The sequence below is a fragment of the Oncorhynchus masou genome, chromosome 6 (genome assembly GCF_036934945.1).
Source record: "Oncorhynchus masou masou isolate Uvic2021 chromosome 6, UVic_Omas_1.1, whole genome shotgun sequence".
NCBI classification, from domain to species: domain Eukaryota; kingdom Metazoa; phylum Chordata; class Actinopteri; order Salmoniformes; family Salmonidae; genus Oncorhynchus; species Oncorhynchus masou.
Window position 1 is genome coordinate 11,110,531 of NC_088217.1, and position 12,846 is coordinate 11,123,376.

Below are 12,846 nucleotides of genomic sequence, written 5' to 3' on the forward strand. Positions count from 1 at the left end.
GATGATGATGCCCATTTAGTGTAAGAGCTGTTTTTTTTTTAAATGCCTGTAATTTCTGCCTGTTTTGGTGGGTTGGAGTTTTGGCCTGACATCAGCAGGAAGTAAATAGACCAATAAGAAAGAGAGTTCCAAACCTCTGCCAATAACATATCATTTTCAGGTTGCCCCTCCCCACTCTGACCACTCAGACAGTCCTAGCAAAATTCTTCCTTGAGAAATTGCTCTTTGCTTAGAAGCTATTTTTGTTTCTATTTTGACAATTTAATTGAAAAAAAATCACAGTAAGGTACTTAATTGTTACCTAGAAATGGTTTGATATTAGGATAAAAAGGACTGCATCGGACCTTTCATTTATATATTTGCACCAAAACAGTTTCTAATGGAGAGCTTTGGAACAAAAGGGTTGAAAGTGACTGTATTGCATTAGATTAATGAAAGCTGGGACAGAACCTCTCTCTAATGCTGTGAGTGTTAGTGTGTGTTTTTGTGTGTGTGTGTCGATGTCAGTGTGTGTTTTGGTGTGTGTTCAGTACAGGTCTAATCAGGCTGCGGTGGGATTATGTATGCTGATGGTGTTGTGGCTGCAGACCACGGGATGCCTAACTCTCTATCTCCTCTCTCTCTCTCTCTCTCGCTCTCTCTCTCTTTCTCCTCTCTCTCTCTCTCTCCCTCTCTTTCTCCTCTCTCTCTCTTCTCTCTCTCCCTCTCTATTCTCTCTGTCTGTCTGTATGTCTCTCTCTCTCTCCTTTCTCTTTCTCTCTCTCTCTCTCTCTCTCTCTCTCTGTCTCTCTGTCTCTCTCTCTCTCTGTCTCTCTCTCTGTCTGTCTGTCTGTCTGTCTGTCTGTCTGTCTGTCTGTCTGTCTGTCTGTCTGTCTCTCTCCTTTCTCTGTCTGTCTGTCTGTCTGTCTGTCTGTCTGTCTGTCTCTCTCTCTATCTCACTCATTCACCGGCCACACATAAGTGGCCATGGCAGGATTGATAATATGAACAAACTATTCTCCTATGTTCCTTTCATCATACGTATGTTCGCATTCACACATACACACACACACACGATATACACACTCGTACATTGTAATATTGTTGTATTTTGTGTTGTAGATACGTATGTAGTTGTGTAATGATGTTTTATGGTGTACTGTTTTTTGTTGTTGTGTGTGATGTGCCTTAATGGGTTATTTTTGCTGGACCCCAGGAAGAGTAGCTGCTGCCTTGGCAGGTACTATTGTGGATCCATAATAAACCCCAGGAAGAGCAGCTGCTGCTAAAGGAAATGTTCTGTACTACAGTCAATATGTTGATAGAACTTCGGCAGCCTTTTCCTCAAATTTGCTTTTTAAAAATCACCAGCTACAATAAATGCAGCCTCAGGATATCTAGGTTGCATAGAGTCCAGTGAAGTTCTTTGAGGAATGTTGTGGTATCGGCTTGAGGGGGGATATACACGGCCGTGACTTTAACTGAAGAAAATTGTCTTTGGAGGTAATACGGTCGGCATGTGATTGTGAGGTATTCTAGGTCAGGTGAATAAAAGGACTTGAGTTCCTGTATGTTAACACAATCACACCATGAGTAGTTAATCATGAAACATACACCCCCGATCTTCTTCTTCCCGGAGAGATATGTATTCCTGTCCGCGAACTTAACCGAGAACCCAACTGGTTGGATCGACTCAGACAGTATATCCCCAGAGAGCCATGTTTCCGTGAAACAGAGTATATTACAATCCAGGATGTCTCTCTGGGTAGAAACCCTCGCCCTGAGTTTGTCAACTTTATTATCCAGAGACTGAACATTAATGAGTAATATACTAGGAAGCGGTGGGTGGTGTGCGCGCCTCCTAATGTCCTTGTCCCATCGTGCACTATAGACTCCGGTTTCGGGCCGGGTGCAGTGCACGCTGACACGGCCGCCAGATACACAGTGTTTCCTCCGACACATTGGTGCAGGTGGCTTCCGGGTAAAGTGGGCATTGTTGTCACGATGATATCGTGGCTCCCCCCTTTCTCTCTCACTCTCTCTCCCATATCAGATTTTACAACGGTCATAAATACCTGGTAAAAATTGCCATGCAGTATTGAGGGAGAAAGTCTATGGAGAACAAAGAGCTTCTCTTGCCAAAACTCCTAATCCCCAAAATGGGAGAATTAAACAATATTTATATTTTTGAGAATGTGGGAATGGTCCGTGTACACTTAAGGGACCTAGGAACAGTGGGTTAACTGCCTGTTCAGGGGCAGAACGACAGAGTTTTACCTTGTCAGCTCAGGGGTTTGAACTTGCAACCTTCCGGTTACAAGTCCAATGCTCTAACTATTAGGCTACCCTACATCAGGCATCATTGAATCACACTTTTTTCCACAGAGTATAAAACTACTTCATACAAAATGTACAATAAGTCAGAGAACGCCGGGGCAGAGTCCCCATGCTGTAATGGATACAATTCTATAGACCATTAGACAAGAAAACATGCAGCTGACGCTACATGTGAAATGGTTAAGATCATACAGCGTGTAGCGTTGGCTACACGGCTGGAAATGGTTAAACTCTGAGACTATCGATCACTACAGAATGAGAGCAAATCCTAGACGTAGAATTACTAGTCTGCAGCTGGAAATTACGTAAGTCTAGTACGAGAATACCGACAACCGCAGAAGCATCTATTCTATGCAACGACCATCTGTACACCTGACGTATCCATTACAACAGACACTATCCAGAGTCGCTGAGAAAGTGACAACTACGAAAGACATACTGACTTCTGGGGAAGTCAACCAGAGACTCTCTGATGAACTGACTCTCCAGCAGATGGACCGGCGAGCCCAAAAGAGAAGACAACAACGACAGGGAGTTAATTTAATTGCAATTATTTTCAAATGAGCAGCTGTTCATGTGCAAAGGATTAGCATTTCAATTACTTTTTATCTGTCCCCACCCCTTTCCATTGTCTACTGAGCTGTCATACCGGTTTAGCCCACTAGGGTCTTATCAATGCATTGTGTTATTACCCAATAACTATATTGCTTGTTTATGTAATTATGTGATTTGATTAGTTAGTTAGTAAATAAATAATTACGCCAATTTGTATATCGCTGATTCATTATGGAAGCTTGGGTTCGTGCAGATATCCAAAGAGTTTGCGACGTTCAGTAATGAGAACTGATGAGGTAATAATAATGCATTAATACAAGACTGTACTCGATAAGATATGAATTGAAAAATGTTAAGATTAGAATCCGGCGTCCTTTTGCATGTCAATTCATAAACCATGTGCCATGGAATCGGTACATCGAAAATATCTTCCCAACTATTTTGCAATTTATATGGCACAGCTGTCAATTTTTTGGTGCTTAAATGCTTAAATATTTTTTATTTATCACAATTTTCTTTAACCATTTTTGATCTTTAATGCAAGGCTGACAAACAAGTTCCTTACTTTTTCCCCTTCCACTTGCCTCTTCAATTTTTGTGGTAATGCTGCAATTAGTTGGTTGTAATTTTGGGTAGAGCAGACATTTCAATATGTCTGTGTTAGCTGCATGTGTGACATAACTTCACCAGTCCTAATTATGATATAATTTACAAAGATTATACCTTTTTTCGTTTTTTTTAATCAATTAGTATATTTGAGTGAACTGAAATTATATTTGAAACTGAAATTGCAACCAACTTTCTAAGACTTGTTTAAAAAATAACAATATTTTGTTTTCAAATAACCGAAAGTGAGCAGATGGAATCTGAATAAAGGGGAAAAGGCCATTCTTGAACACAGGATGAGACATTCTTACTAATTTACAAGAGAACCATTCAGGTTTAAGTCTAACTTAAATGACTGATTTGTATGACTGATGCTTTAGTGAGAGGTCTAATGCTTTAATATTTAATAGTTGCTGTCCCCTGAATTCATATTCATTATATACAGTAAATAGGCCCTTTTACATTTGTCTGGCTTGCCATTACAAATGAAATTGAATGTTTTTTGTTCATATAATTTAAAAAACAGGTCACTAGATGTAGGCAAAACCATAAGCAAATAGGTAAACTGTGATATGACTAAAGAGTTAATCAGGGGGATGTTTTCCTCCACAAATAGACAGGTATTTTCCTTATCATGGTAGCAAGATCTAATCGATATTTGCCAACTTTCTATTAAAATGAATTGGAGTTAGATCATTTCTTTCTTTCTGGATATGCATACTGAGTATGTCCACATCCCCGTCAGACCATTTTATTGGTAAACTACACAGTAATGTAAAAGTTGAATTTTTTAGTGATTCAAAATTTATCATAATTTGGTTTGAATCCTGAGAGGTTAGAAATGTTTCTAGATCCTATATGAGGCTGTGGAGGGATTCTAATTTGGTTTGAATCCTGAGAGGTTAGAAAACGTTTCTAGATCCTATATGAGGCTGTGGAGGGATTCTGATTGTGGTTTTAATCCTGAGAGGTTAGAAAATGTTTCTAGATCCTATATGAGGCTGTGGAGGGATTCTAATTGTGGTTTTAATCCTGAGAGGTTAGAAAATGTTTCTAGATCCTATATGAGGCTGTGGAGGGATTCTGATTGTGGTTTTAATCCTGAGAGGTTAGAAAATGTTTCTAGATCCTATGTGAGGCTGTGGAGGGATTCTGATTGTGGTTTTAATCCTGAGAGGTTAGAAAATGTTTCTAGATCCTATATGAGGCTGTGGAGGGATTCTAATTGTGGTTTTAATCCTGAGAGGTTAGAAAATGTTTCTAGATCCTAGAAATTTTTTTTTTATTTTTTTTATTTAACCAGGCAAGTCAGTTAAGAACAAATTCTTATTTTCAATGATGGCCTGGGAACAGTGGGTTAACTGCCTGTTCAGGGGCAGAACAACAGATTTGTTCCTTGTCAGCTCAGGGGTTTGAACTCACAACCTTGCGATTACTAGTCCAACGCTCTAACCACTAGGCTACCCTGCCGCCCCAATTTTAACAGCTAACATTTCAATGGCAATAATACATACAGTGAGGCAAAAAAGTATTTAGTCAGCCACCAATTGTGCAAGTTCTCCCACTTAAAAAGAAGAGAGAGGCCTGTAATTTCCATCACAGGTACACTTCAACTATGACAGACGAAATTAGAAAAAAAAAATCCAGAATATCACATTGTAGGATTTTTAATGAATTTATTTGCAAATTACGGTGGAAAATAAGTATTTGGTCACCTACAAACAAGCAAGATTTCTGGCTCTCACAGACCTGTAACTTCTTCTTTATTAAGAGGCTCCTCTGTCCTCCACTCGTTACCTGTATTAATGGCACCTGTTTGAACTTGTTATCAGTATAAAAGACATAGTATTCTATTTTTTCCAGTACTTGTCTTATATTATCGCCAATGTCCATGTATTATCGTCCATGTAAAAAATCTGTCTGATTAGGATGAATAATATCTGACAAAACCTTTTTAATTCTATGCACCAAGCATTTAGTTAGAATTTTTGCGTCACACAATTGTGAGTCTTTCTGGGTAAGTCTCTAAGAGCTTTGCACACCTGGATTGGACAATATGAATTATTATTATTATTCTCCAAGCTCTGGTTGGCCGGTTGGTTGGTTGGTCAGTCAGTTGGTTGGTTGTTGATCATTGCTAGACAGCCAATTTCAAGTCTTGCCAGAGATTTTCAAGCCGATTTAAGTCAAAATTGTAACTAGGCTACGCCAATGTGGATTTGGCATAATTGTACTTCTGAAAGGTGAATTTGTCTCCCAGTGCTTGTTGGAAAGCAGACTGAACCAGGTTTTCTCTAGGATTTTGCCTGTGCTTAGCTCTATTCCACTTATTTTTATACTAAAAAGCCATAGTCCTTGCCTAGGACTAGCATACCCATAACATGATGCAGCCACCCCCATGCTTGAAATGTGGTACTCAGTGATGTGCTGTGTTGAATTTTCCCCAAACATAACGCGTTGTATTCAGGACATAAAATACATTTCTTCGACAATTTTTTAGCAGTTTTACTTTAGTGCCTTATTGCAAACAGGATGCATGTTTTGGAATATTTGTATTCTGTACAAGCTTCCTTCTTTTCACTCGGAAGGGTACAAAAAAAAGTGTTTCAGTTCAGAATGAAACAATTAAGATAAAAATAATGAAGGTTCCAACCCCTGATGGGTATATATCATATGGAATTATTCAGAGGTGGGTTCTCTTCTCTCCCAGAGAGACAAAGAGGGCATGGGAGCACTGATTGAAAAAGTGTGGATATCCACCACTGCCACTGATGAGATTCCCATAATGTAACAGGAAAAAGAAATGACAGTGGAGAGGTCAGAGTCTGTTTAAGGTGAAACTGACTGACTAGGTTTCAAAATTACCTCATCCTGCTTCAACAAGAACACAGCCTTCAGAAATAAATACAATGAAACGGTACATGCTGGTTGAGTAGCTGAAAACACACTTACATATTTCAGCCCCTTTATAGGTAGCAGGATGACATCATCAGGAATCATGAACAACAAAACAACCTACCACTTATCAACAACAACAATAACCGAGACAATCATTATTTGTTTTGAACAATGTTGTGCCCTCCTTCCCTGTACAAGCCCAAATTGGTAAGAGCCACTAATGGCAGTCTTAATTGATTGATGAATTGATTGAGTGACACCCTACCCGTTGTTCCTGACAGGATACGAAGGTCTGGAAGCCTGGGGCTACTCCAAAGCCCAGCTGGTCAATGAAGGGTGGCTCGTCCTGAGTGTGGATCTGGACCTTGATGCCTGCCTCAAATGATGTCTCATCTGGAGAGAGGAAGGGAAAGACAAGAAACATGCATCCAAAAAAATGAAGAGCCAGGTGTTACCCAGTCTGAAAAAAAAGAACATCTTATCACAATTAGTTATCAGAAGAACATATGAATGTCAGAATGATTTATATCATTGATGTTCCTACTGCAATGGAGTAGCCTACACCCTATCCTATCCCATACCTCATTCATCCCTTAAACCCATCCTCTACCCATCCCCTATCCATCCTCTAACCCCATCCCCTATCCATCCTCTAACCCCATCCCCTATCCATCCCCTAACCCTATCCCCTATCCATCCTCTAACCCCATCCCCTATCCATCCTCTAACCCCATCCCCTATCCATCCTCTAACCCCATCCCCTATCCATCCTCTAACCCCATCCCCTATCCATCCTCTAACCCCATTCCCTATCCATCCTCTAATCCCATCCCCTAACCATCCACTAACCCCATCCCCGATCCATCCTCTAACCCCATCCCCTAACCATACCAAACCCCATCCCCTATCCATCCTCTAACCCCATCCCCTATATATCCCCTATCCATCCTCTAATACCATCCCCTATCCATCCTGTAAACCCATCCACTATCCATCCTCTAACCCCATCCCCTATCCATCCTCTAACCCCATCCCCTATCCATCCCCTATCCATCCTCTAACCCCATCCCCTATCCATCCTGTAACCCCATCCCCTATCCATCCTGTAACCCCATCCCCTATCCATCCTCTAACCCCATCCCCTATCCATCCTCTAACCCCATCCCCTATCCATCCCCTATCCATCCTCTATCCATCCTGTAACCCCATCCCATATCCATCCTCTAACCCCATCCCCTATCCATCCTGTAACCCCATCCCATATCCATCCTCTAACCCCATCCCCTATCCATCCTGTAACCCCATCCCCTATCCATCCTGTAACCCCATCCCCCATCCATCCTGTAACCTCATCCCCTATCCATCCTCTAACCCCATCCCCTATCCATCCTGTAACCCCATCCCCTATCCATCCTCTAACCCCATCCCCTATCCATCCTCTAACCCCATCCCCTATCCATCCTGTAACCCCATCCCCTATCCATCCTCTAACCCCATCCCCTATCCATCCTCTAACCCCATCCCCTATCCATCCTGTAACCCCATCCCCTAACCTCATCCCCTATCCATTCACTAACCATCCCCTATCCATCCCCTATCCATTCACTAACCATCCCCTATCCATCCTCTAACCCCATCCCCTATCCATCCTCTAACCCCATCCCCTATCCATCCTCTAACCCCATCCCCTATCCATCCTCTAACCCCATCCCCTATCCATCCTCTAACCTCATCCCCTATCCATCCTGTAACCCCATCCCCTATCCATCCCCTAAACTCATCCCCTATCCATCCTGTAACCCCATCCCCTATCCATCCTGTAACCCCATCCCCTAACCTCATCCCCTATCCATCCTGTAACCCCATCCCCTATCCATCCCCTATCCATCCCCTAACCATACCCTATCCATCCCCTATCCATCCTCTAACCCCATCCCCTATCCATCCCCTATCCATCCTCTAACCAAATCCCCTATCCATCCTGTAACCCCATCCCCTATCCATCCCCTAACCTCATCCCCTATCCATCCTGTAACCCCATCCCCTATCCATCCCCTATCCATCCTCTAACCCCATCCCCTATCCATCCTCTAACCCCATCCCCTTTCCATCCTGTAACCCCATCCCCTATCCATCCTGTAACCCCATCCCCTATCCATCCTCTAACCCCACCCCCTATCCATCCTGTAACCCCTTCCCCTTTCCATCCTGTAAACTCATCCCCTATCCATCCTGTAACCCCATCCCCTATCCATCCTCTAACCCCATCCCCTATCCATCCTCTAACCCCATCCCCTATCCATCCTGTAACCCCATCCCCTTTCCATCCTCTAACCCCATCCCCTATCCATCCTCTAACCCCATCCCCTATCCATCCTGTAACCCCATCCCCTATCCATCCTGTAACCCCATCCCCTATCCATCCTGTAACCCCATCCCCTATCCATCCTCTAACCTCATCCCCTATCCATCCTCTAACCCCATCCCCTATCCATCCTGTAACCCCATCCCCTATCCATCCTGTAACCCCATCCCCTATCCATCCTCTAACCTCATCCCCTATCCATTCTGTAACCTCCTCCCCTATCCATCCTCTAACCCCATCCCCTATCCATCCTGTAACCCCATCCCCTATCCATCCTGTAACCCCATCCCCTTTCCATCCTGTAACCCCATCCCCTATCCATCCCCTATCCATCCTCTAACCCCATCCCCTATCCATCCTCTAACCCCATCCCCTTTCCATCCTGTAACCCCATCCCCTATCCATCCTGTAACCCCATCCCCTATCCATCCTGTAACCCCATCCCCTATCCATCCTGTAACCCCATCCCCTTTCCATCCTGTAACCCCATCCCCTATCCATCCTCTAACCCCATCCCCTATCCATCCTGTAACCCCATCCCCTATCCATCCTGTAACCCCATCCCCTTTCCATCCTGTAACCCCATCCCCTATCCATCCCCTATCCATCCTCTAACCCCATCCCCTATCCATCCTCTAACCCCATCCCCTTTCCATCCTGTAACCCCATCCCCTATCCATCCCCTAACCTCATCCCCTATCCATCCTGTAACCCCATCCCCTATCCATCCCCTATCCATCCTCTAACCCCATCCCCTATCCATCCTCTAACCCCATCCCCTTTCCATCCTGTAACCCCATCCCCTATCCATCCTGTAACCCCATCCCCTATCCATCCTCTAACCCCACCCCCTATCCATCCTGTAACCCCATCCCCTTTCCATCCTCTAACCCCATCCCCTATCCATCCTCTAACCCCATCCCCTATCCATCCTGTAACCCCATCCCCTATCCATCCTGTAACCCCATCCCCTATCCATCCTCTAACCTCATCCCCTATCCATCCTCTAACCTCATCCCCTATCCATCCTGTAACCCCATCCCCTATCCATCCTGTAACCCCATCCCCTATCCATCCTGTAACCCCATCCCCTATCCATCCTCTAACCTCATCCCCTATCCATTCTGTAACCTCCTCCCTATCCATCCTCTAACCCCATCCCCTATCCATCCTGTAACCCCATCCCCTATCCATCCTGTAACCCCATCCCCTTTCCATCCTGTAACCCCATCCCCTATCCATCCCCTAACCTCATCCCCTATCCATCCTGTAACCCCATCCCCTATCCATCCTGTAACCCCATCCCCTATCAATCCTGTAACCCCGTCCCCTTTCCATCCTGTAACCCCATCCCCTATCCATCCTGTAACCCCATCCCCTATCCATCCTGTAACCCCATCCCCTATCCATCCTCTAACCTCATCCCCTATCCATCCTGTAACCCCATCCCCTATCCATCCTGTAACCCCATCCCCTATCCATCCTGTAACCCCATCCCTTTCCATCCTGTAACCCCATCCCCTATCCATCCCCTAACCTCATCCCCTATCCATCCTGTAACCCCATCCCCTATCCATCCTGTAACCCAATCCCCTATCCATCCTCTAACCCCATCCCCTTTCCATCCCCTATCCATCCCCTATCCATCCCCTATCCATCCCCTATCCATCCCCTAACCCCATCCCCTTTCCATCCTCTAACCCCATCCCCTATCCATCCTGTAACCCCATCCCCTTTCCATCCCCTATCCATCCCCTATCCATCCCCTTTCCATCCCCTATGCATCCCCTATCCATCCTCTAACCCCATCCCCTATCCATCCTCTAACCCCATCCCCTATCCATCCTCTAACCCCATCCCCTATCCATCCCCTATCCCCATCCCCTATCCATCCCCTATCCATCCTCTACCCCCATCCCCTATCCATCCCCTATCCATCCTCTACCCCCATCCCCTATCCATCCTCTATCCATCCTCTATCCATCCCCTATCCATCCCCTATCCATCCTCTATCCATCCTCTATCCATCCCCTATCCATCCTCTACCCCCATCCCCTATCCATCCCCTATCCATCCCCTATCCATCCCCTATCCATCCTCTACCCCCATCCCCTATCCATCCTCTATCCATCCCCTATCCATCCCCTATCCATCCTCTACCCCCATCCCCTATCCATCCCCTATCCATCCTCTACCCCCATCCCCTATCCATCCCCTATCCATCCCCTAACCATCCCCTATCCATCCTCTACCCCCATCCCCTATCCATCCCCTATCCATCCTCTACCCCCATCCCCTATCCATCCTCTACCCCCATCCCCTATCCATCCTCTACCCCCATCCCCTATCCATCCCCTATCCATCCCCTATCCATCCCCTATCCATCCCCTAACCATCCCCTATCCATCCTCTACCCCCATCCCCTATCCATCCCCTATCCATCCTCTACCCCCATCCAACTGGTTATACTGTTTTTAGATCTGATAGATTTGCAGTCCTTCAGACATTTGAGAAATAGATGTCCATCTCTGGTTAGAAAAGTTAAATCAACACATTTCTAGAATTGTGTATCGGAGAGTGGTGGTAATCCTGCCAAATTCCAGAAAGTGGTCAAATCTTTGAAACAAAACTCCACCCCCTCATTGCCCCAGCAGGTTCTGATAGCCTCTGATCCCATACTAGACAAAACTGAAAATCGTGTTGTTTTCAACAACAATTTTGCTTCAGCTGGCAACCCGTTTAAAATGATCGTCTGAAAATTCCTCTCATTCCAATAGAGGGAGTCATCTAGTCACCTCAAAACAGATTGTATTTTCTATTTTCTTACCCCTTTTTCTCCCCAATTTCGTGGTATCCAATTGGTAGTTACAGTCTCATCGCTGCAACACCCGTACGGACTTGGGAGAGGCGAAGGTTGAGAGCCGTGCGTCCGAAATCCAACCCAGCCAAGCAGCACTGCTTCTTGACACACTGCTTGCTGAACCTGGAAGCCAATGTGTCGGAGAAAACACTGTACACCTGGCGACCTTGTCAGCGTGCATTGTGCCCGGCCTGCCACAGGAGTCACTAGTGCACAATGGGCCAAGACCATCCCTGCCGGCCAAACCGCCCCTAACCGGGATGATGCTGGGCCAATTGTGCGGCGCTGAAAGGGTCTCCCGTTCGCGGCCAGCTGCGACAGAGCCTGGACTCAAACCAAGATCTCTAGTGGCACAGCTAGCAGCGTTGTACCTTTAGTTAACTGGTCAGTTAAGAACAAATTCTTATTTACAATGACCCTTACAACGCTGGGTCAATTGTGCACCACCCTATGGGACTCCCCCAATCACAGCTGGTTGTGATACAGCCTGGATTAAAACCAGGGGTGTCTGTAGTGACAACTTTAGCACTGAGATGTAGTGTCTTAGACCACTGTGCCACTCGGGAGCCCAGTGATGAACGAATAGAGTCACAGACTTTATTTTCCTTTCATCTATTTGATATTTATGATGGACTAAGTGCTCTGCTACAGATCATAAATCCATAGGGGCTGATTCACTTGATCCCTTCTTACTACTGCAGCTCTCTGTCCTACTTATTGCAGAACCACTGACGTATACCTTTTACTTGACAATTGTTTCTGGTGGGTTTGGTCGGCAGGGATGTCCTTGTCCCATCACGCTCTAGCGACTCCTGTGGCGGGCCGGGGGTCAGGTGTACGGTGCTTCCTCCGACATATTGGTGGCAGGCTTCCGGGTTAAGCGATTGTGTCAAGAAGCAGTGCAGCTTGGTTGGGTTGTGTTTCGGAGGATGCATGGCTCTCGACCTTCGCCTCTCCTGAGTCCATACGGGAGTTGCAGCAATGAGACAAGACTAACTACCAATTGGATACCACGATATTGGGGTAAAAAAAACCAATTATAATAAAAGAAGAGAGCATCAGATATATATATATTACCAGTAAGTCACTGCTCTTCTTGAGAAGGGATACAGAGATATTTTAGTGATTGCCAAGGGAACATTCCAGGGCCTTGAGCAGGGCACCTCAGAACCTAGGTTCACCGCTACATTGTTAAAAATAGCATATTTGGCCTCAATATTGGAATACGAATGAAGAACTGACGAAG

The 12,846-nt window shown here is 45.1% G+C and overlaps 1 protein-coding gene across 8 annotated transcripts in view; it reads right to left on the reverse strand.

Annotated features, from left to right (window-relative positions):
* Positions 1 to 12,846, reverse strand: part of LOC135541351 (acid-sensing ion channel 1B) — a 376,245-nt gene that overhangs the window by 27,175 nt on the left and 336,224 nt on the right. For all 8 annotated transcript variants that reach the window (XM_064967528.1, XM_064967533.1, XM_064967530.1 and 5 more), the window contains one exon: positions 6,641 to 6,768. In XM_064967528.1, coding sequence (XP_064823600.1) covers positions 6,641 to 6,768 — 128 coding nt within the window. The remainder of the gene's footprint in view (positions 1 to 6,640; positions 6,769 to 12,846) is intronic.